The 23,052-nt window shown below is 38.2% G+C and overlaps 1 protein-coding gene across 1 annotated transcript in view; it reads right to left on the reverse strand.

The window, feature by feature from the left end:
* The window catches only part of RAP1GDS1 (RAP1, GTP-GDP dissociation stimulator 1), a gene marked incomplete at its 5' end in the record, with an annotated part of 63,711 nt that overhangs the window by 30,982 nt on the left and 9,677 nt on the right, over window positions 1-23,052 (reverse strand). Inside the window, 2 exons of the mRNA XM_010024846.1 lie at window positions 10,751-10,876; window positions 15,420-15,542. Coding sequence (XP_010023148.1) covers window positions 10,751-10,876; window positions 15,420-15,542 — 249 coding nt within the window. The remainder of the gene's footprint in view (window positions 1-10,750; window positions 10,877-15,419; window positions 15,543-23,052) is intronic.

Below are 23,052 nucleotides of genomic sequence, written 5' to 3' on the forward strand. Positions count from 1 at the left end.
GGTCTAATTCATTCCATATTCTTTCGCCAGTTCATGTTTTACAAAGGTTTACTGGTGTAAATAGTTGCACTGGTATAAATGGTGCAAGTCAGTGAGGGAAAGGATGATTTGTATGATCAAGGTCCCTGATTTGCACAAACCAAGCTGCCAAGACAGCAGCTTTTTGTGACATGAAAAAATAATATAGTATTTCTTTTGGCATTCTTCTACTCTGCAATTGGGTGAAATGATCAAATTATTTAAATTATATGCTGCCGGTTTACTTTTAAGTGTTTAATCTTTATTTCACTTCGGTACAATCCTGCATTCTTTTTCACCTAGGTGCTTTGTGGGTAACTTGATGAACTAATTTACAGTAGCCCAAGTTGGGGGTGGGAAGAGTTCTTTCTACCTGTTCTATTTTTATTTTTCTCTGGTTTTTAATTAGGTCCTCTTTGCATGGTTTTTGTACTGAGGCATTCATCTGCTTCTGCTGCTCACTCTTTCACCTCAAGTCATAATCACCTGTGATAGCAAACTGGCTACTGCAGAGGAAATTATGATGTGACAATGTGACATACAGAAAATTATGACTGTGCATGGGGAAAAACCAGTAGGGGTAGAACCCCAAAGGAAGAAAGGTCCTGCTTACATGTTTTCCTCTCTTCTTACTAAAAAAATAGAGAAAATATTAAAAAAACACTATTAATGTCAAGCCCTTAGCTAGTGTAAACCACGTTCTCTATGAAGATGTTAGGAAAAGCATTGCCACTTACATAAACTGGGAGTTTACCTTTCCTCCCCCCATCTGAACACTGTAAAGATAAAACTTTTAATGCAATGTTGTCGTCCAGTTTTAATACTTGACCCTACTTTTTATGTTCAATCTGTGCATGCTTTTAAATCACTGGATTCTGGACCATGTCAGTTCTTTGACTGCAAGACTCCAGACTACAACCCTGTTACAGGACACCCAACAGGACTGCATTAATTTTATGTTTTCAAGGAAAATAAGCTTCATGTAATTATATCGCACTATTATCGTTTGCTACTTTTTCCATGTTTTCTACTCATAAAAGTGATAGGACACAGCAATACTGTGTTTGAGATTCATGTTTTAATAATTTGAAAGATAATGTTGGAGATTGCTCTATCTTGTACTGAAATTTTGTTTTCCTTTATTTAAATCCTTCAGGAATTGTAAGACTCTGATTACCAGAAGAAGTTTTGTTTGTTTTATTTGCTTATTGATTAAAATCAATCAATATAGCCTTAAAATTTTTGCTTTATGGAGAAAAAATAATCTTGAATTAGTCATGCTTGCTTCAGAGATAAACAGAACAGTCTTTTAATCAGTTCATCTTAAATTGCTGACAACTATCTTTAGCCCTAACTCCAGCTGCATTGAAGTTATTATTTTAGAAATTATTGCTAAAATAGTAAATATGTAAACACTAAACTAGAAACGTGAACAGAATTATGTCTTTCAATATAGTGTCCTCAATGACTGAAAATACATAGCATTGATCTTTTTGGATAAAACTATTGGCAGTGTATTTGCTGGCTAATGACAACTGATGCTTATTTTTCATATTCCCCTTACGTCAGGTACATATGAGAAAAATCAAATGCTTCTGATTTCAGACAAAACAACAGTGATGAGTTTACTGTTCAAGATTCTTAATACTTCACTTCCAGTCAAATTCTACTAATGGATCTGAGATTTCAATATAACAGCAGAAACATTTTTATCAGGAACAAGATATACAGTACTACTAGTCACAGCATTGTCAGGTGATTTGTTATGGATTCCGAAGAGATTTTACTTCTGAAGTGCAATTTCCACTACCGAATTCTATTTGAAAATAAAGAACCCAACTGGTATGAGGAAGTTCTAGATACATGAAAGTCTGGTAAAGGCCCTCAAAGTTGAATGTAGCACTTCCCTCTGTCTTCTTTTTCATGTACAATATGCTTACAGCAGATTCTTTGGTTGATTTTATAACTCTATGCAACTCCTCAGTAATTCCATTGCAGTCAAACAAATTACTCTAGGTTTATGAGAGCGTAAGTCAGAGCTGAAGCCAGCCTATGCTTATTATTTTATACAGCATGAAATAAATCATGGAATCCAATTATAGAGTAAAACACCAGGCAGTCTTTCTACACTGGTAAGTAGGCATTTATAGCATCTCATGCTATTAACAGAATAAACCTGCACACAGCAATTAATTTAGAATTTTTACTCCCAGGCCTTGAGTGCAGTGTTGTCTCTTGGCTTCAAACTTGCCAAGAACAAGACTGTGAACCAAGCACCGCATAGTTACAGTGTGTGGCAGAACAGGGGCATTCTACTGGGTGCTGGCGAAGGCAGCTTGGCAAAAAGCTCTGCCTGGTATTATGATGAGAGGGGTACAGCTAGCTGCAGCTGTGAGTCTCCACCAAAGCAGCCAGAGGAACAGTCTCAGAAAGTGTGTAACCCATGGGGATTTAGAGTTTGGGAAAAGCCCAAGAAGCAAAAAATGAAACAAAAAACCAAACAACAAAACCCTCCATAACGCCTATTTGCAGATCCTACCAGGCCCTGTGAGCAAAGAAAACTATTCATGTAAGTGAAAAAGTAACAAGTAGCCCTGGGACCTAGGACAAGCTGTGGTGAGTCTTGGGGTCGGAGTCAGTGCTATCTTTGTGCCAGAGAGTGAGAGGGTGTGGCCTTCTAAAGCAACTCCTATACAAAGTAGCTACACAAAGTAGCAGTGTGCAGCCTGCATCCAAGTGCTAACCTATAGAAGATTCTTGTATCTGAAATATTGTAGAATACAGCCTGATGAAGACCAGCAAAGTGTTTTGTTTTAGGAAATCTTTTTCCTCCTTAGCAGAAGGCAACCCACTGATTTGGCCAGAGGGCAACTAGCAATGCACTATGACTGCAGAACAGCCTATGCTCAAGAAGCAAGAAGGTGGCAAGATGTGGTTGATAAACTGGACACTGGCTCAGGTAAGTGATTCTTTCCTCAGAGAAATGTGAATGCTGTTGTAGATGGGGCATTCACCCCATCCACCCTGACTCCTCAGGCCATTCTGCTGGCTGGACGGCTAACCAGACACACAGCAGCCTCAGGATCAAGGAGGCTTAGAGACTAACTTTGTTCATACACACTGACACTTTATGTGACAAGAACACAGCTTTGTTATTGCTAATGCTAACTATCTTGCTATTATCTGTAGTTTTATCTAACTTGTCCACCATTTTTATCAAGTACTTAGGCTGCAGCTTCCTCTGGTAGGCACTACCTCTTGATTATATTAATTTGCAAACAGTACTAGAGAATCCCTCTAACTAAACAGAGTCCTGGTCCCTTGGCTGAGACATTCAAGAACTTCACTGCATTAAGGGATGCATTTTACTAATATAGTTCTTTGCCAATAATGTCCAGTTTCTGTTTCTGAGAGTTACACAGTATTTCTTAGATATGAACACAAAAAATATAACTGAATTTAGGTGATCTGCATGTCGCATGTTAACTTTGTGCTGTTACTACACTGTATGAAATGCTGTGTAAAACGAGATGCCTATGTAGTTATCATGTAAACAACTAAAAGGCTTGGCCTGTGCAAGATACGCATGGTGCAGTGTTGCAAAAATCTGCAGAAGTGGATCTGAGAGTACAACAAGACTATATTCTACATTATTATTTAAGAAGCTATCATTATATAATTGGAACGTATTAAGCCACAAATTTTAAAGGAGAATAATAAAGGCTGCGAGCTTATAGAAAAATTTAATAAACGCTTACTTCCCAGTTATACATAAGCAATGTTTATCAAGACACACAACAGACTTTTTCTTGTTTTCCATGGTAATTCAGTTGGTGTTTTCTACCATTGTTGATTTCATGACAGTTGATTTTTCTAGTCACATGTCTATTTTATAAATAAAGTGGACTAGACACTTTGGCCATGTCTAACAAAGCCATTTGTCTTTGGGGCTTAAAAGCAAAAATGTGACTGTGCAGTTATCTACAAAATACGAACAATTTCAAGTATCTTAAAAGGCAAAGTGAAAAAAAGACATGAGAAGGGAGCTTGAATTTAAGTTAAGGGTAAGGGTAGTTAGAAATCTTGTGTTGTTCATTATTGTTACTGAAATTCTAAAAGCTAGGGGAATTCCAAGATTTTGCCTTTTATAATTTATTTAGCTTTGAAGTATGAAGAAATAGATCAGTTTTAAAGAAAAGTTTGAGTCCTTAACTTGCTGTGAGGGTGGCAGCAAGATCTAGTGAATAATGCAGGATTTCTTTACAAGTCTGCTCATGACCTTTCCTAAGACCCTGGAAACACGTTCCATCTCTTACCCTTCTTATTTTTCTTTTTTTCTTCCCTAATTTCCTTGTTGCCTGTGGCTTCTATTTTTACTGTAAATTAAGGTGTCTCCGAACCTGTTGGAATATAAGCATGACACAAATTTTACAGACTGTGAATGAAATGCTGGAGGAACAGACAGTTAAGGCATCAGAAAAAAATCTGCTTTGTTTCTTAGATTTTATTTTCTTCGTACTTGTACAGTTCCGATCTACTTATTCTGCTTATTCAAATAATCTTCCTAGAAAAACCAGGAAGAGGAAAAATATTTGTACTGCAGAAAATAAGTAATTTGGGTTTGTTTTGAATTATTTTTTCAACCCCAGGTGGGCTTTTTTGAAGTTTTGGCTTAATTAAAAAAATTTTGCCACTTGTGTTAGTGGAGTTAATATATGGAATGGAACTTTTTAAAACAGTAACAGCCTGATATTGAGAGGTTTTTTGTATCACCTCACAAATGGCTCCTTCTGATGCTCTAGGAAAATTTTCTCATCATTTTGATTCCATTTAGGCCAGCTATTAAATCAGTAAATTAGAATAATATTGTTGAATAGCTTCCTAAGAACATTCATGATTAATTGCTGATAAGTACTAAATATTACTGTGAAAGTATATGTTAGCATGCATATGGTATCCTTAGTTTCTAGCTGATGCAATACTTACGCTGCAGAGGCTTGGAAAATCTACTGCATTATCAGGGACTAACTTAAAAATGCTATAGTTTTCTAAGGCTCTGACATGCCTTGGAGAGGAAAGATCTAAGGGTAAAACATTATTACTATACAACTAAAAACTAGACTTTTAATTGTCTGCAAGCTGTTCTGAGCAGCGTTCAAGTAACAAGTTAAAGCCTCTGGTCCCAATTTCATTACACTGCTTGAGAAACAGCTTAGTAGGTGGCATTTGCATTTGGTAGCATCTAATACCATGAAAAGTGAAAGATTGTAGTAAAACACTGCATGAATCAGGGTGATCTTCATAACAACGACTAGCCAATAGTGTACCATTATCAACACCAGTTGTGTTCTAGGATTCTGCTGTTTTTCCATATGGTACTGATAAAGGTTATGCCATTTTTTTTAAGAAAACTGAATTTGACTTCTTTCCAGGATGTTTAATTCTTAAGCATCTGGTTTTCTGGTTTAGGTTCTGAAATTCATCTCATCTCCTCAGAGGAGATGTATGTAAGTGTACAATTGAGTTGTTTCTTATTTTTGTACTTAGCCTTTCTTAGCAGACCTCTGCAAGAGGTTTGTACACCCTTTATAGGATGGACAGCTGAGTACAGAGAATTTATAGTACGTGTAAGATCTTTTTAAGAAGTGCGATAATGTTCATGGTATGGTGTCAAGGCTGAGATCAAGAGAGATCCAGGTCTACATGAAAGGCCACATTGCTGAAATTCAGCAAGGAGGTCTTACCATCAATACAAGTAAGACTGGGTAGATAACAAAGAAATGTACAGCTTGGGAAATCAGGAAAAGATCCAGTAAATTTCCTGCAGAAAAAGGTAGATAAGCAGCTGTCAGAGGAGAGCTTTTACAGAATGAGTTGGCAGTTTGAGTTGCTTTCCAGTTCTATAGCTGTTTATTTCATCAAGTATGGTTGGTGAGAACATGTACTCACGCTGGTGGTTTCATGAAAAAACAAGGTTGTGAATGGGTACAAAAAGCAATAGCTTTGAGAGATTCCCCACAGAGGTCTCTAAGCACATTAATATGAATATTATGGAAGGGCAGAATGGGAAATTTTTCGTTTCCCTTACAAGATATATGGAGATCTTATTTTCATTTGATGGCTTTCTGAATATGTGGATGCTCTAAACAACAAGAAGGAATTACTATCTAATAGGTAAGAGTCTAACCTAATCTCAACTGAAGTCAATAAGAATTACTCCCTCTAGTCTGAACGGCTACTGAATCAGGCTCTAAATATCCTAGCCTTTCACTTCCTCTTACAAGCATCACTTTCATAGCATAATTATGGCAGCTTCTGTAGTGTGCCCAATGCTATGTAAAACTACAGGAAGATAGTTGTCAGTAAGTTCAAAACTGAAGTGTGTAACAAACTACCTGTGGAAAGATCACTGAGATTAAGATAGGATACACATCACAAACTTGATAAAAAATATTGTGACACAATTATCTGTTAAGAAAATACTACTATTTTAATATAGCATCATCTTCCATTAAGTTTTTTGACTGAAATTTGGCTGGTTGGCCTGATCTTTCATCTCTACAAACCACATTAGTGTGTGGGATGTCAGAGCAGGACAGACCTGGCTACAGACAGGTTTTGTCTTTCTCCTGCATTCTCATGTTGGTCTAGCAAGAAGGCAGGCCTAATTTGAAAATTGTGGTCTGAGTTTCCCTGTCCCACAAGCTCTCAATCTGCCACATGATTCAAGTCACCACCATCTTCCCAGTCTACTGGGAAAGAAGCCAGCAGAGAGAGCTGAGGCATGTACTAACCATAAGGTTGTTCATGAAGTGATCACAAGCTGCAATTCGTACAATGCTGTTCTTTAACTTAATATCCCATATAGCTGATGGTAGCAATTCATTTTTAGGCTTTATCTACAGCAGAATTAACCAATCTGCTCTGACTTAAGATATTGCTTTTTGAAGCAAGAGCCATGTTATGTTAAACATAACCTTTCCTGAACAATGGAGATGAGAACTTCATGTTGCATGTGGAACAAAGATGTAGGGGTAACTTAGAACAGTTTTGGAGGTATGCCCTATTAGTCTGTAACATCTGTACATCTGTACAAGCCCTAAATGAACAAACTTACTAAAGAAATAGCACTTGGGAGAATGGCGGGGGGAGGGGGGGGAGGGCGGGGGAGCAGCGAGAAAGAAGGAGACAGGACTGGAAAGAAAGTAGAAAAGTAGCTGTAGTTTGATTCATGGATAATGAGTTGTGAAGCAGCTAGAAGGATAGCTTTTACGCTCTGACTGGACAATGCCTAAGAATTTAGCTTTGATTATAAGTAAAGAACGTAACTGGTGGTTAAAAGGAATGAGTGGGCTAGGAGCTTTGTATCTACTAATACAGTTCAGGCAAAATTCTGTCCCTGAGTGAGGCTGAGGAATCCGTTGTCTGGGGATACGGAAGTACAAGCAGCTGTATTTGGTACAGGCTGTAGATACAGTGGGGGAGAATGGAGGAGGAAGAGCAGGAGAGATCACGTCTGCATTTCCTTGCTTTGCACTTCCTGCTTTGACGAAGGTTTGGGGGCTGAGGTGTATGTGGCATTTACTAGATAAAGTGTGTAGAACAATTACAGGCTGTACAGGAACATGCAGTAATGTATCTGTTCTTAAACTGCAGGACAGCACTGAGCAGTCTGCAGACTGCTGATTAGTTAAATTCATTGCTTCTGACTTAAAATCTCTTTGGCTGCCTCAATTGTTTCTTTCATCTTTGCATACAAGAGGAAGGTGGGGAGACTAAAAGCCCCATCAGTACTAACAAAGGTTCCTTATGCTCTGCTTTGCAATTGTATTTGCCTGTATTCTTGATGTTCAGAGACTCATAAAGCAGATCTCTTCACAACATAAATGCTTCAAAAAGGATGCTCTCAAGGATGCTTGGGATAAATTTGACCTATTTTTTTCCTCTTTAACTGTTTATGAGATGCATTTAATTCTTTGTATTTTCTTCCATGCTCAAACAGACGATTCAGTATTATTTCAGGGCCTAACACTGACGAGCACCCAGACAATAACACTGTGCATATGTACCTCAAACTTCATAGACAATTGAAGATCTATTGGTAAGTCAAGAGGTTTTCATTTCCTGTTTTCTGTGAGGAGATAAATCCGTTCAGTAAGGTCTCTGGCCAGCAAGTATGTAATTTCCCTTTTATCTTGTGGAAGGTACTAATCCTCTTCCAGCACTGGGACTTCGCCATGAATTACCTTTCCATAGCAGCTGTGTTCCAGGACCAAGCCCTCCTGAACTTATGTGGCAATGGTCTTGCTTTCATGCAGCAACTCTGGAATGTGTGAATTCCAAGAAACCACTGCCATTTTCATTTAATCAACAAAAAGTTTCAGACCATCCTGAATCATCCATGGCAATGCCACTTTTAAGGGGCCTTCCCTGCAGGAAAACCCATTTGTCCCACAGCTTTCATCCTGAACCATGCAGACTTCTCTCAAAAATAGAGACCTGATTAACAGCTTTTCACACAAACTCTCACTAAATGAAGTGATGCATGCTTGCTGGGATGAAATACAGGGTAATAGGGGCTTTCAATAAATAGAAATGTTGCTATGAGCCATTCAGTATGGGCCTGATTTCAGAGTTTCAGCCTAACATCAATTTAGAACTTAAAGACCTTTTTCTTTACAGCATGTTATATTTACATGGGCAGTAGGAGTGAAAAAACACTCATATATATGGTAAAATATAGTTACTGATGTATTTCAAGTTCCTGTATGAGTCTCAATTATCAGAAGGGACATGCTTTTGTCTCAATTAAAAAGAAAAAGACTATCAATACATAACATTTTTATTAGAAATATTGGCATCCATACCTTTGCTTTACTTTAAAGCTTTTTGTTAGGAAAAAATAATAGTCATAAATGAAAATATATTAAATTTCATAATAATAAGCATTTTGTAAGTATTTGTCCTAAATAAGAATTTAGGATAGGGTACATAACTACATAATCATTACACATTAAGATAATATATAGTCAGATAGGGTGGATGTGATAAATAAGCACTGTAAATAGCCTCTTCTACTCAAATCCAAGATGCTAATCTTGATTTTTGTGACATTTTATTACACTTTACATTAATCTTATTCAAATACACAGAGAAGCTAGTGACTGTCCTCCTACAGGAGCACAGCAACATATAGCATATAGAACACTCTGCTGCCTACTGTAGATTTTATCAGTGCCAGGTTTGCTCCACAGAAGGGCAACACTGGGCATGTAATACAGATTTTCTGTAGTGGATAAATCCTGAACTATAAAAACCAGCAGCAGTCTACAATGCCTGATACTACAAGAATAATTTTTGTGTGTCCTTATTTTATTTCATGAAAAAATGTGGGTTGAACAACAATGACATGAATAGTTATGTAGATTTTGCTAGTATGAAATAAACTAGTGCCACCTGGGAATGACCTTTATATCACGTCTGACCCTGAAATAAAATACAGTAAATAAATTATGTTATGTAAAGCTCAACAGCTCCTACTTGAAGTTTCCATGGGGAAGCAGCTGTTCAGTTGATTAGTCACCTTAAAGAAAATCCTAAATGAAAGAATTATACATTAACATCCTCAAGAAGTAGTTGTCTGTAAATGGAAATGCCAGCATGGGAAATCTGATTAACTTCCCTGAGGTCAAAGGCAAGGTAATTTAAAACAACATAAAATGTAAATTTACAAATTAGGATTAAAAAAAGTAGCAAAGAGAAAGGCTACCAATAATTCAGTTTTTTCAGCAGTTTTCTTACCACCAGAACTTTTAGTAAATGCAACACATAGCACAAAGAAAATTTCTTGCCATATGAAATAAGGCACTAAATCTGAAGAGAATAGAATGCTTTTACAATTCATCTCACTTCCCATCTGCAGACACCCATAGGCTTCTAATTCCTTCATGTGCACGGAAAGATGTTCCTGGTGTCTCTGCTTTTGTACCATATTTATTGTGCACTGGCTTTTATAAAAATAATTAAAATAATGGATAATGAGGCTGTATTTTAAAATCACTGCAGCCACTGGTTGGTTTCGCAAATGACAAATCCATGCGTGTAATCAGCACATGTCACAACTGCATTTCAAAACTCAGTTATTTGGCATTACATAATTTATTGTGCCCACAAAAAGCTAAAAAACCTTACCAGCCTCCCTCCTGCTCCATAACCCTTGACAACCAAACATACCAATATGTGATATTGGAGCAACCGACTGGCCACATGAGAATTTGAGAATCAGCAACATAGCTTAGGCATCATTTCAGCCACATGTGTAGCTCTGCACAGCTTTCAGACTGGTAAAATATGAATATTCCCTTCTGACTCTGTTCCCTTCTGAGATATTCTGTCTCAGGAAGAATTAAGTATTCAGGCTGCTGTATATGTAGCACCTGCTCTTTGAAAACCTCGCTCATTATGTTTAAGAAAAACGAAACCCAGGATCACAACTATTTTCTATTTTTACATTCAGTTGTATCACAATATCAAACCATTTGTTTTTAATCTTTCACAAAAGCGCAATGCAAGTGTGACATCCAGCTGTCCCATGCAATCAGAAAGTCACATGGTAAATAAAAACGAAGAAAAGGCAAAAATTACCCCTCCAGTACATAATGTACAGAACACTAAGCCCTTCCCCTCCCTTCTACAAGAGCAGCTACAAGATATGGCATATTTCAACACTCACGGCTATCGTAGCATATATTGCCCAGGGCACGTCCTGTTTGAAGCAATACTTCCTGGTCTTTGCAGTTTAACAGCTGCACCAAAGGTGGGATCAACCCGGCATCCACACATGGGTTCCGCATAAATTCTGCAAATAATGCAAAGCCTGTTCAAGCAAGCTGGCTATTGTCAGTTTCATCCATTCCAGCTACATTGGCATTGCAACTGGGCCTTTTATCAGAGTAAACATATACACAGACAAACAGTGTAAGTTCTTATGCGAGTTTACAGAGAATAAGCCTAAGTCAGGATTTGGGCTTATGTTCTTTCCATTAGTTGTTAATTCAGAAGGAATTAAGAGTATTTAATTGACCTCCATGGAAACTAATTTAACACAGCCCAGATCGAGCATGTTTTTAGCATCATAAAGAACTGTTGAAAAGAACAACAAATTCACAACTTTTTTCTCCACCCCAACAAATTCAACATAATCTAAAATTACTAAATAACATAAGATTACTTAAAACTAGTACTTATACTCCAAAATGAGCAGCATTTTTTTTTTTACCCTCTGTTCCCTTAATTAGAACTTTTGAAAAGCTTTTGCTCTAAAAACAAATTTTAAAAGGCATTAAGTAACAGGCTCTTAATTTGGAAGGTAAGGAATGGAAAAGAAAAAGAAAGAATACGAAATACAAGAGAGACTAAGTGAGCCAAAAGCCTGTACGTTTCCACATTCTAACTGATGCCCTCCATGGGAGGAAAGCTAGAGGACCCATCCACTGGGAAATTCTGCCTTTCTGTCCTTTCTTTCTGCTGTGTTCCCCAGCCACAGCAAACCAAAGTACTATTTCACATCCATGCAATAGTCATAGATAGATAATTGTCATGGTGTCAGAGAGATAAAGGACTGGTCTCCAGAAGTAACTATAGTTAGGCAGGCACTGTGCTGCACATTTTACAAGGGAAGTTTACAGAAGCAACCACCTGATACACCCATAGTGTTACTTAATAGTTTACTACAAAGCACCCTTCAGAGAGAGAGCACTGTGTAATACGCAAAAGGTCAATACGTTTTTGATCTGTGAATTGCAAATTATCTCTTCCTTATCACAGACTATGTTGGATCTTCAAAAATCAGTTTACCTTTGTGTTACTTAGTCATTTATGAGACAGAATGAACCAGGGTGTATGATCCCCATGAAAAGATATGAGAAAGTTTTTCTGATTCTGGACCAACAGAAACCCCCACACCCATAGTCAAACATTTCATACAATACTTGAAGTACAAATACATCTTCCTAAATACTCCCTTGGTGCACCTATTACAATGTTCTTTGATGTTTCTGTAAATACAAAATCTTGTATCTTTTGTAGTTAATATTGCAGTTTTATTTTAGCTAAAGAATTAATTGTCATAGAGGTAGGCAGTTCTCACATGATGATAAACCTTGATATATCAACAAGCAGATGAAATATAATCAGCAATATTTATATACTTGCACAGGTTCAACAGAAGATAGCACTTTTTAAAACTGTAGACAGATGCTATATTGTGATAAATGGTGACAGTATCCATCTTAACAATCAGAACAAATATCAGCTACATCTGTTCTTTAAACTTGGTCTTTCCATGTCCTTGTAACTTTTTGTCTATTTCTTTCTTTATGACTCACTTTCATATTTATTTCAACGTTTATTTATTCAATGTTTTATGTTCCTCCCTCTATCTTCTCTGTCCCCTCAGCCTCTTCCTCTCTTAATTGCCTGCAAAAACTCTGCTCTGTTCCTCAGCTTCTCCCTGCATCTCTTTATTTAACACCCACTGGTTTACCCAAGTCTCTATACCATCCTGGCCCGTCACAGGAAATGGAACTTGTTCTCTCCTAAATGACTGAGAGGTCTCAGTCTGCTCTTTTGTATTTTCACGTTCATGGTCATGTGGTAAAAAGGAGTAAGAACCCCTTTCTCCACCCTCCCTCCATCTGGAGCGAGCAGAAGCTTTCAGTCTTTCATTCAGCAACAAAATAATTAGGCCATATGCTGAGCAAACTTTTATTTGTCAAGGTCATGTAAGGGCAAGGAGTAAAAGAAATGGTGCCATATATAGCAAGATAGATCTGTGAAATGGCAACAAAAATGTGGTAACTGCAACTATATTTGCAGGTGATAACTACATAGAAGAAACAGAAGGTAATCGAGTACGAGGCATTTAGAAGATTTTCACTAACCTGGCGGGGAAATGAAGCAGATCCTTTGAAGGAAACAGTGAAGCAAGAAGTTGGGAGGAGAACCATTGAGGACAGAGTAACAGAAACCGAAGAAGGACAAGATTTTGAAAGAGAAATGTAATTGTGTTGTAGTATTACAGATTGTAAAGATGATGTTCTCATTCCTATACTTGGCAAAGAAGAGGAGACTAAAGACCTCGGAAGAGAGTTTATAACGTCCACAATGGGGAGAGAAACTCCACATAGCAAATGCATCTGAGCCTTAATATGCTCACATTTGAAAGGGAAATGGCTGTAGCTGGAGAGACAAGAGTGACTAAAAGGAGTTTTGTGTGTCTGGATATTTAAAATGGGAGAGACTAACACGAGCTCACGTTGTGAGAAGGAAGAATCATGTGAGCTGGAGAGGTGAAACAGAGCAAGAGCACAAAGAGGTGAAAAGGAGATGAAACATGACAAAACCATCAAGGCATGTAAAGGAATTCAATGGGACCAGAGTGGGGGTGTGTGGGTGTGTGTATAGGACCAGATAAGGAGAATGGGAAAGGAAAACAAGAAGCAGGGAACAAAAAAGATTCTCTTTTATCAGTAAAGCCCAGATTCAGAGTCAGAGGCACTACTGCCAGCTCTGCCAGTGCTGCATGGTATGACCACAGGGAAATCAGTTCAGTTGCCTGGGTTTAAAGTCTGTCTGTAGGATGTTGGTAACACAAAATTTCAAAGTGCCCTGAAGTTTGTTGAAAAGAGATGCAATATAAGCATTAAACACTTGTATTGTTATGTAAGAGGACAAAGAAAATGACAGAGCTCAAATGAGGTGTTTCCTGCTCACCTCAGTCTTGAAAGTACTGGGCACCTTAAATAACTTCTGAATACCTTCACTTTAACATTGGCTGCCAGAGGTACGGTTACACCTGCTAATAACTCTAAGAAAAAGACAAAAGCTATTTTGTTTGATGAACCAGGTAAAACACCAGCTCTTCTGAAGAAGGTACTAACAACAGCAATTTAAATGCTGGCAGGGAAAAGGCTACTATTCAGAGATTTCATGTATGTATTCAGATTTGAAAGATACTGGCTAAAATGCTCTGTAAGAGAATCTTGCAGGAAACAATGCATAGTAATCAGTTAAGCTATTGTGAACACTGTTTTTATTCTCAACTTTCCCCTTTCTCAGATAGGAGCGAAAAGGATGTACCATGGGGATACCTCGTTCACTGCAGCATTCTAAATATACTTATGAATTTACTAAGTACAGAAAAAGCATATGATACGGTTGCATGAATCTCATTCTGAAACATTTCTAAGTTTAAATTTCTATGTTTACATTTTTAACTGGTTATTTATCTAAATAATTTTAAAACTTAAAAACTAACCATGTATATCTTCTTTTCTTGTTAATGTTGTTTCTGAATATCCATACATAACGTCTCAAAATCAGTGAATTGGGTGGAGGAGGTCACACAGAGGCTATCAGTAAGAAGCTGTAGTATTGTGATTCCAGAGAAAATGTGGAGAAGGAATGTGGAAATAGCAATAATTCAGCACCTTCTCTGAAGAGGCATCAGCATGAGAGTTAATAGAGGGAGAGAAGTATGGCTGCCAGACCTGCATGTGGACAGCAGTTAAGAGGCATCCTACTTTACTCGGCTGGGTCTCTGGGAAAGGAAAGTGCAAATGCAATCCGTTCCTCTTTGGCTGATACAGCAGCAAGTCAAGGATTGAGGACAGTCAGCCACAAACCTCCTCCACTCTTATCCTAAGGTCTGCCTGTAGTGCCTGCCTGCAGATATGAGGCCATTTTTTGAGCTCAAGGTATGCAGCGTATTGGTTTTAAGACTGGATTTTAAGAGCTTTAAGATTATTCTTTCTAAAGAAAAAAAAAAAGTTTTATATTATCTCCTACATGACTGTATGTATATAATATATACCAAAATGTACCAGATTCTCATTTGGGATTTTGGGCTCTTATTCTACGCATGTAATGCTCCTTAGGTAGGAGGTTTTGTTGTGGTATCAAATGCCTCATAATGATAATAATGTTGTCACAAATCTCAGACTAAAGAAACAATCTACTATCCCTTCACTACCTGTATACTTACTAGTAGTGTAACTACATGCACTATATGTAACTGGCTGCACAAATGACATACATCCTGTTTTTCTAAATGCATTTCATAAAGCCAGTGGTGTGCTACTTCTGCCCAATAAATTGTACTGTTAATTGTCTTAAAAACTAAATAGCAGGAAAAGACTAAAAAAAATTTCATCAGCCAAATGCTGTTTAGATTTTATTAAAAAATAGAGAAATAAAATTTGACAAAACAAAAAGAGTGAAAGGAAAGGATATGAAAGGTGTCTAATCTACAAAATGAAAACATAAATGAAGTAAAACATACTGACAAGTGAGGTGAAAAACTGAAGATGTTCCAGCAGAAAAGTTCTTGTAGAAAACCTCACCATTTCTGGCTACTTCTGCTATGATGTTAGCTACTTTTGCTGTGCAGGAAGATTGTGGCGTCAACAGACTCCCGAACACCTGAAGAACTCCACTTTTCTGGATTTTTTCACTTGTCTCCATATCTGAAAAACACATCACACAAAAATGACTTGTGCATCAGCTTGCTTTGAGGAAGAAAAGAAGAAAAGAAGGGAGGGTAACTTCTCAAAGGTAATTATTAAAGTAATTATCTTCACATATAGGAAGCCAGCTGTTATTTCAATTATGATATTTATTTTATATAATGTGCTCATAGATCTTAATACTTTGCCATTCCTAATCAATTGATCTTTATAAGGTGACTCTGTGTTATACAAGTTAATACAGTTACATACTCATGCATACTGGAGAAAGACTAAAGGTTACAGAGTGATGTGCAGCAGCTTAAAGTATTACGTAAACATCAAGGAACAGCACTCTGAAGTGCTGAATTATTGGAAATGTTCAAGGAAATATGAGGGAAGTCCTTATAGCTGAGGGCAGAGTTTAATACAGTGCAGGAGTCTGAAACTGGTCTAGACTCCTCTTATACTCAGCTTGGGTATCTTCTGTGTTACACTGCTAAGCTACAGTAGCTGCAGTATAGTCTCAGTAGACGGGAAAGGCATAAATAACACTGAGTTTCTTGCAGTAGAGGTCAGAGGCTTGGGACAAAATCTTTCACTTCTGCCTGTAATAGCGAGAAGTTGTGCAGCTGCTCTGTAACAGTGCCCCACCTAGCATGGCTGGCTAACAGCTCTCTAACAAACTGAAAACTAACATTGACTAATGAATATTAAATGTAAGGTACTAGATACTAAAACATTTTGTTAATGTTTTCAAATAATGGCATATCTGAGACGAATATTAGTGTGACATACAATATGATTAGATGACAGCTATCACTTTAGAAAGCAGCATGACTCCTTAAGCTATTCATAATGGAAGTCTCTTGCATTCTCCGAGGATGGCTGTGAGATGCTCTAATTGATGACTTTTGCAAAGCAAGACAAATCCATCAGAATACAAGTCTGTTGTTCGACAACCCTGTCTTGCAGGGGCATTTTTAAGCACTACAACATGCACAAACCCCCTCATATCATTTAAAAGCTTTACAGTAAGCACATCTTAACATTTAAAAAATCATCACAGCTTGCCAGTAATGGTGAGAAACAGATGTAGATACTTCACATTTGAGAAGACAGGCCTCTGAGCACCACTTCCTGCAGTTTTTTTGAATCACCCTTACATTGGTGTAAGAGCTATCAAGACAGTCAGGCTGGGCAGCAATAGTACTAAGCAATAGATTTGGGGTTTATATAGTGTCTTTCACACCTGGAAGAAAAGGAAGGGACATTATATACTCTTGAACAGCAAAGGAGGAGCCTTAAACTAATCCAAGTTTCATTTTTTTCAAGACAACATTCTCTGTTTTCTCCCTAAACAAGTAAATGTATATTTTGTACACCGCAACTAGCTAGTCCTCTAGGGCAGCAGTTTGCATTCACTCTTTGGCTGTGCTTTACCTGTAAATTGGTCATGACATGTCACTGGGCTCACCTCCTTCTCCCCTTTCCCATTATCAGGGCTGTAACTGATTTTTGACTTGTGGCAGCTCCAGGAGAACCCCTGCTGCCTCTGAGTGCAGGAGAGAGCCACTTGAGCAGACCCTGAACAGAAGCCAGCACAAGCCTGGAAGAGGTGACTCATATGGGTTTTGTGGCTCACATACACTATGTATGTTTCAGTGGCTGGGAGCCATTTGTAGTTTAGGTGATAGAAAATGGACTAAAGGGAGAGAACTTCAAGTCTGTATTGCAGTTATGCCTCTATTTCTGTATTCAATTCCATCTTGGAATGTTGGTCTTTGGCTAGGACCACTCATCTACAGTGTCAGTGATGACATCTGACTACAAACATTAAGTATAAAATGAAAATTGATTAATTTCAACACATCATGTATAATCACAGAATGGTTGAGGCTAGAAGGGACCACCAGAGGTCATCTAATCCATTCTGCCTGCTCAAGCAGGTTCACCTAGAGCACATTGCTCAGAATTGTGTCCAAGCAGCTCTTGAATATCTCTAGGGAAGGAGACTCCACAACCTCTAACATCCCCTCTGAGCCTTCTCTTCTTAACGCTGAATAGGCCCAGCTCCTTCAGCCTTTCCTCAGCCCTAAGTTTGCCTATGATGATGTCATGGGAGACAGTGTCAAAAGCCTTGCTGAAGTCCAGGTAGACAACATCCACTGCTCTCCCCTCATTAATCAAGCCAGCTGTCCCATTGTACAAGGCAATGAGGTTGGTTAAACATGGTTTTCCTTTGGTGAATCCACACTGACTACTTCTGATCACCACCTTGCCTTCAATGTGCTTAGAGATGGCCTCCAGGATGGTTCCACCACCTTTCCAGGGATGGAGATGAGTCTGACTGGCCTGTAGTTCCCAGGGTCCTCCTTCTTGCCTTTCTTGAAGACTGGGGCGATTGATACTTGCTTTCTTCCAGTCCTCTCCCAATAGCCATGCCCTTTCAAAGATGATCGAGAGTGGCCTAGCAATGATGCCTGCCAGCTCCCTCAGCATTTGTGGGTGCATTCTATCAGGGCCGCCCAAATAAAAGTGTTAATTATTATTAATCTGTTTGCAATCTAGTTAACTGCAATTTTTGAAATGCACTGAAATATAATGTAAAGGAACTTATGGATTATTTGGAAGCTTTTGTAAGTTCTGACATATAGCATATACTTAATAGATATATTTTCCCACGGATATATATGGAGATATATATATATATGTAGATATATATATATATATACACACACACATACAGACGAAAGCAAAGTTTGAATTCAGAGAAAATCATATCAGGACTAACGACTGGTCCAGACAGCTGTCTATTAAAGAAGATATCCTCCTTCTCCCTTAAGTTCAAAACTGAAATTACAGAATTCAAAATTCAAAATGTAGATATTTGTGAACCTGTATTAGTAGGCAGGAGACATAAATGCATTTTCTTCTGGCACACTGCTGAGATATACCGTATCCAGTCTTGGTTTTACGATCTGTAGTTTGATGGACTTATTACTGTGCAAGGCATAAATTACATAAATAGAACAAAATATATCCTGCAAGAAGTGAGAAAATAAAATTAAATGCTTCTCCAGGCCAGTTGTCTATAGCAGATATGCACTGATTTATATTATTAAGATAAGCAAGTGAGCACCAATAAAAGCACAGGGCTTAACAGACCTGTGGGAAATTGGTAAATTGCCCAGCTGGGATCACATAGATGAAACCAGACCACTGACTTGCTCCTAAACAGTACAGGAAGCACAGCTACATATACTCTCCCCTTCAAAACAAATTCCCACTGATATTACCCAGGCTAAGCACCAATGTTAAACTTTTGCTAGTCACAAAAGAGGAAAGACTCATTAATTTGACCAGCAGCGAGCATAACTCTCCTGTGCTGGGCAGGGACATCTCTACACTGAGTGAGTGCTCATGTGTAATTGTTTGTGAGGAAAAGCACATTACTATGGCACCAGGCAGGTGAATAGCTACTACCTATGCAGCCCACTGGGCTCTCTGAGGTGTTTTTGCCACTAATTGCCTTGGGTGTAAAAAATGCCATGGGGCACTTCAGCTTGTCTACTGCAAATCTACCTAAGCCCTGCTCTTCTTCTGCAGAACATTTACAATTTACACTTGGTGCAATATACAAATTAATCCAGTGTCAAAACAGAGATACGACAGTATGACATTAAATCCTTGCAGGTAGTTTATAGTACATCCTCCATATAAGGCATCCTATGGGAAAGTGCCAATAAAATTACTGTTGCATCCTCATACACATTACTCTAAATTTCCTGCAGAATAAATCCTTCCCCTAACCCCCCTCCGGGGATTCTGTGTACACTGCATTAAAATTCTAAGGGGGGGGGGGAGAATAATGTGCTGAAATATACAAATTAATTTCTTAAACCATATATAATTGGCAGACATTTTAGTTATAGAAAATCAATCTTTAGTGGGCTTTTGAAATGCTTACACAAGGAAGCATATTTTAATTGGAACAAGATGTCTTGTTCCTAAAATTGCCTTGTTAAATCTAGGATTTCTGCTTAGTTTGTTTTTATTAAAAGAGAATGGCTTAACAGGCAAATGATGCACAGGGCTGCCCTGTGGAAACTGGGAAGTCCAAATGAAGATCTTCAGCCAGCCTTCATTTGTCTGAGGAGTCAACTGTACACTCAGTGCAGATAGTAAGCGTTGAAATACACATCTGTAGAAGAAAACACCAAGTTGGAGTTTTTGAAGATGATTTCAGCACAGCTGTAGGTATATAAGCAGTTTGGCTGTTTCTTAGAAGTGCCCAAAGTGGACAATTACTTCATCACTACTTGCAAAACATGAGCTAAGAGGTGTGTGACTTGTGCATATGTATATGTGCTGTTCTAGACCCATTCTGCAGGATGCACTGTAACTGTGGTAGGAGGGGATTGCAGCTGCAGACAGCACTGAAAAGCAAATAATTGCCCTAAATCAAGCCAAGCTTTTCTTCTTTGATTTTTTCACTTGCAACTAGAGTGGCATGGTTGTTAGGGCACGGGCTTTAGGAAGCATGGATTTAGACTGCCCACCCATTAAGTCCCATGCACTTCTGTCTCTTTTTTGCTCAGCTTTATATAACACGAGTCCTGTATAAATACATAAAAGGCAAAGGGACATAGGGACAGAAATGAAGGAAAGTCTGCGTAGCATTATCTCTTTTGGAGAGGACAGTGAAGGGTCCCGTTTATGCAGCAGTATTTTCACTGTGATTATAAAAACCGTGATTTGATTTTCTTCGCAGAACCCAAGACTGGTAGATCACACACCAATGTTGCCAAAGGGCTGGTACTCGTATCACTGCCTAGGCCTAGGAGAAAGTTTGGGGTTTGTTGAGAACTAGGCATTGCTAATGGCTTTGGCATAGGCAACCCTCAATTCTTGCCTTTATTTGTTCCCTTCAGAGGCTGAAGAAAGCCTATGGGCTTCCTAGTAAATTATTAGAGGCTAAATTATTTTGAAAATTTACTTCAGTTGTCATCTTTTGAATTGGTATTTCAAAGTATTGTCAATTGTAGTTGGAGCAAGTAAAACTTAGTTTCTCTAGGAGCAAGAAAGACCTAGGCAAAATCTCCACCACATAATCTTCCATGCTTTCTATAATGGAGAAGATTATAGCCAACATTAATTACATGCTTAAAATTTGGTTTATACTTACCATTTTAACTCCTCCAGCAGAATTGCAATCCCTTTCAAATCTGTTCAATTTGTCTTTTAAACAAACCTACTAATCTAGGTATCCTGACATTAGGGTGCCTCAAAATCCTTTTGCAATATGTGTTGTCTAGATTTCACATGCTTTCTTTTAAAGCCTGATTTTGAGTCTGCATGCACCAACCCCCCATAGAGCACCTGCTGCCCCTATCTAAAAGCAAAGAAACTGTAGAACTCTAATAATGCTGCTTTATAAACAGCCCTTTTGCACAATATAATACAGTGATGTGCCACGACAGCATAAATGGGGGAAAAAATCTCTACGGTTAAACCTACAGCTTTAGATGTCTCTTTATATCACTAGATATCAAGACAAAGGATATGTTAAATCATATAATGCCAAAATCTTATTAATGTCATAGCTGGCTGATTAAAATGTCAATATTCTTGCTTTTCATGTTTTTTGCAGTGCCTAAAGTCAGAATAACAAAGGGTGTGGGCAGAAAATTCTTTAATACCATAGATCAGAGCTGGAGAGCTGAAAAACAGTGGCTATCAGACTGCTTTAAGTAGCAGAAATCACTATAGGAAAAAAAAAACATCTAATGAGTGTCTCAAATTAAATTCTACACTATCTCGCCTCTCAGGTGTATTTCCTATGAAATTTCACTCTTCTCTACTCACTCTCTTCTCTCTGCATCATTTTGTCCACCTTCAAGTGAAAGAAAAGGCAGGGAGGGGAAAGGGAAGGGAAAAGCATATCTGTCAGAGTGCTACTACTTTGCCCTTGCTAGCAGAAGAAAATTGTAGGTTCACCGATCCTGTTCTCTCTGAACAATGAGTTTAAGTTACACTATTAGATGTAACGCAACAGCAGCAAAGGCTAGCACTGCAATAATTCCCATGTTGTGGAGCTTTACATGAGAAATGAGGCACACTACAGAACTGTAAATAAGCAGCTTCGTGAGTGTCCTCTTTATTAAGCCAACCGTGTTTGCAATGCACTCTTTTGCAAAATGTATGTATTTCAAGCTGCAAAGATGTTTTATAAACCTCCTCAAACTACTGCAGAAAATTACCTTGGCTTTTTAATGTCCCTCCTACATGTACTCTCATCAGAAAGAGAAAGATGAACATATGAATAAATAATGATGATCCACGTATATCATGAAAGGAACCTTCCATCTGCTCTTTCAGAAGGCAGAAGGGAGGAGAATGAAGGAAGCAAGGGATATTATTCTAACTGGCACATCCTCCTAACCACCACAGTAAAAAAGCTTCACATAACTGAGAGTAAGTATTGATGTTTCCTCCATATACGGCCTCCCTCAAGAAGCACTCTCTCTCTCTCTCCCTCCATAGCCTCCTACTGTATTTTCCAAACCACAAACTGAAGATTTCAGTTTGACTACAAGAGCACAAAAAGTGGATTGTAAAGAACCTCAGTGAAATAAATTATGTGCTCTCATGCAATAAAGAATGCACCACTGACAAGGAGGCTTTTTTTTAACGTACTTTATCCAAAAAGAGTTGTTTACACAGGAAAAAAAAAATTCTCTAATAATAATTTATATATAGAAATAAATATATAAATACAATGTTCTTTAGGCATGTCCTTCCTTACATGGGGAAATCCCCACAAATGCAATCTGCTTGCTCACCTATTCTTCAAACTAGACCCCTAGGAGGCAGGGAGGGAGGATTCTCCCTTAGCTGTGCAAATGTTTCCATCATGGTATTTGGTCTGTTCTGTCTCTGCCAGCAACAACAGGGCAACCTCAATTCCTATTTTTAATGAAGAAACTGAGATAGTACACAGATGTTTGTAATTATAATCTCAGCTCTAACAAGGAAGGAAGAAAGGACAGATGGAGAGACAGATTCATCAACCAACTAGCTGCATGATTCCCTCTGATTAAATTCTCCAAAAGCTATGCCCAAAGAATACAAGTGAATTTCAGGATGAGACCCACCCCTGGAATAGCCTCTTGCAGGTACCAATGAAGTAATTCAAATAAAAATACATGCCAACTTTGTCTTCAACAAAGAAATGTGCACATCAGTACTTGCATGGATATGCCAAAGCAGAAGGCAGAATATTAAAGTTAGGCAGCTTGGAACCCCTGAGTTCCTGAACTGGGTCTAGTTTAGAGCCCTGACGCATAGTTTAGCAGATTCAACTGAGCTGCTAGTTCCCCCACTCCCCCTTTCTGACTCACCCTCGGCAGGAGGTAACCACTTTGGTAACACGGTTGCTGAAAGAGTTTGATATTAGTGCCTCACCTGCCAAGTTCGTTCTCTGGCATCTTAGTAAAAATCTCATTCACTAGCGTCTTCATGTTTTATA

Source organism: Nestor notabilis, unplaced genomic scaffold (assembly GCF_000696875.1).
Source record: "Nestor notabilis isolate BGI_N333 unplaced genomic scaffold, ASM69687v1 scaffold7982, whole genome shotgun sequence".
Classification (NCBI taxonomy): Eukaryota; Metazoa; Chordata; class Aves; order Psittaciformes; family Psittacidae; genus Nestor; species Nestor notabilis.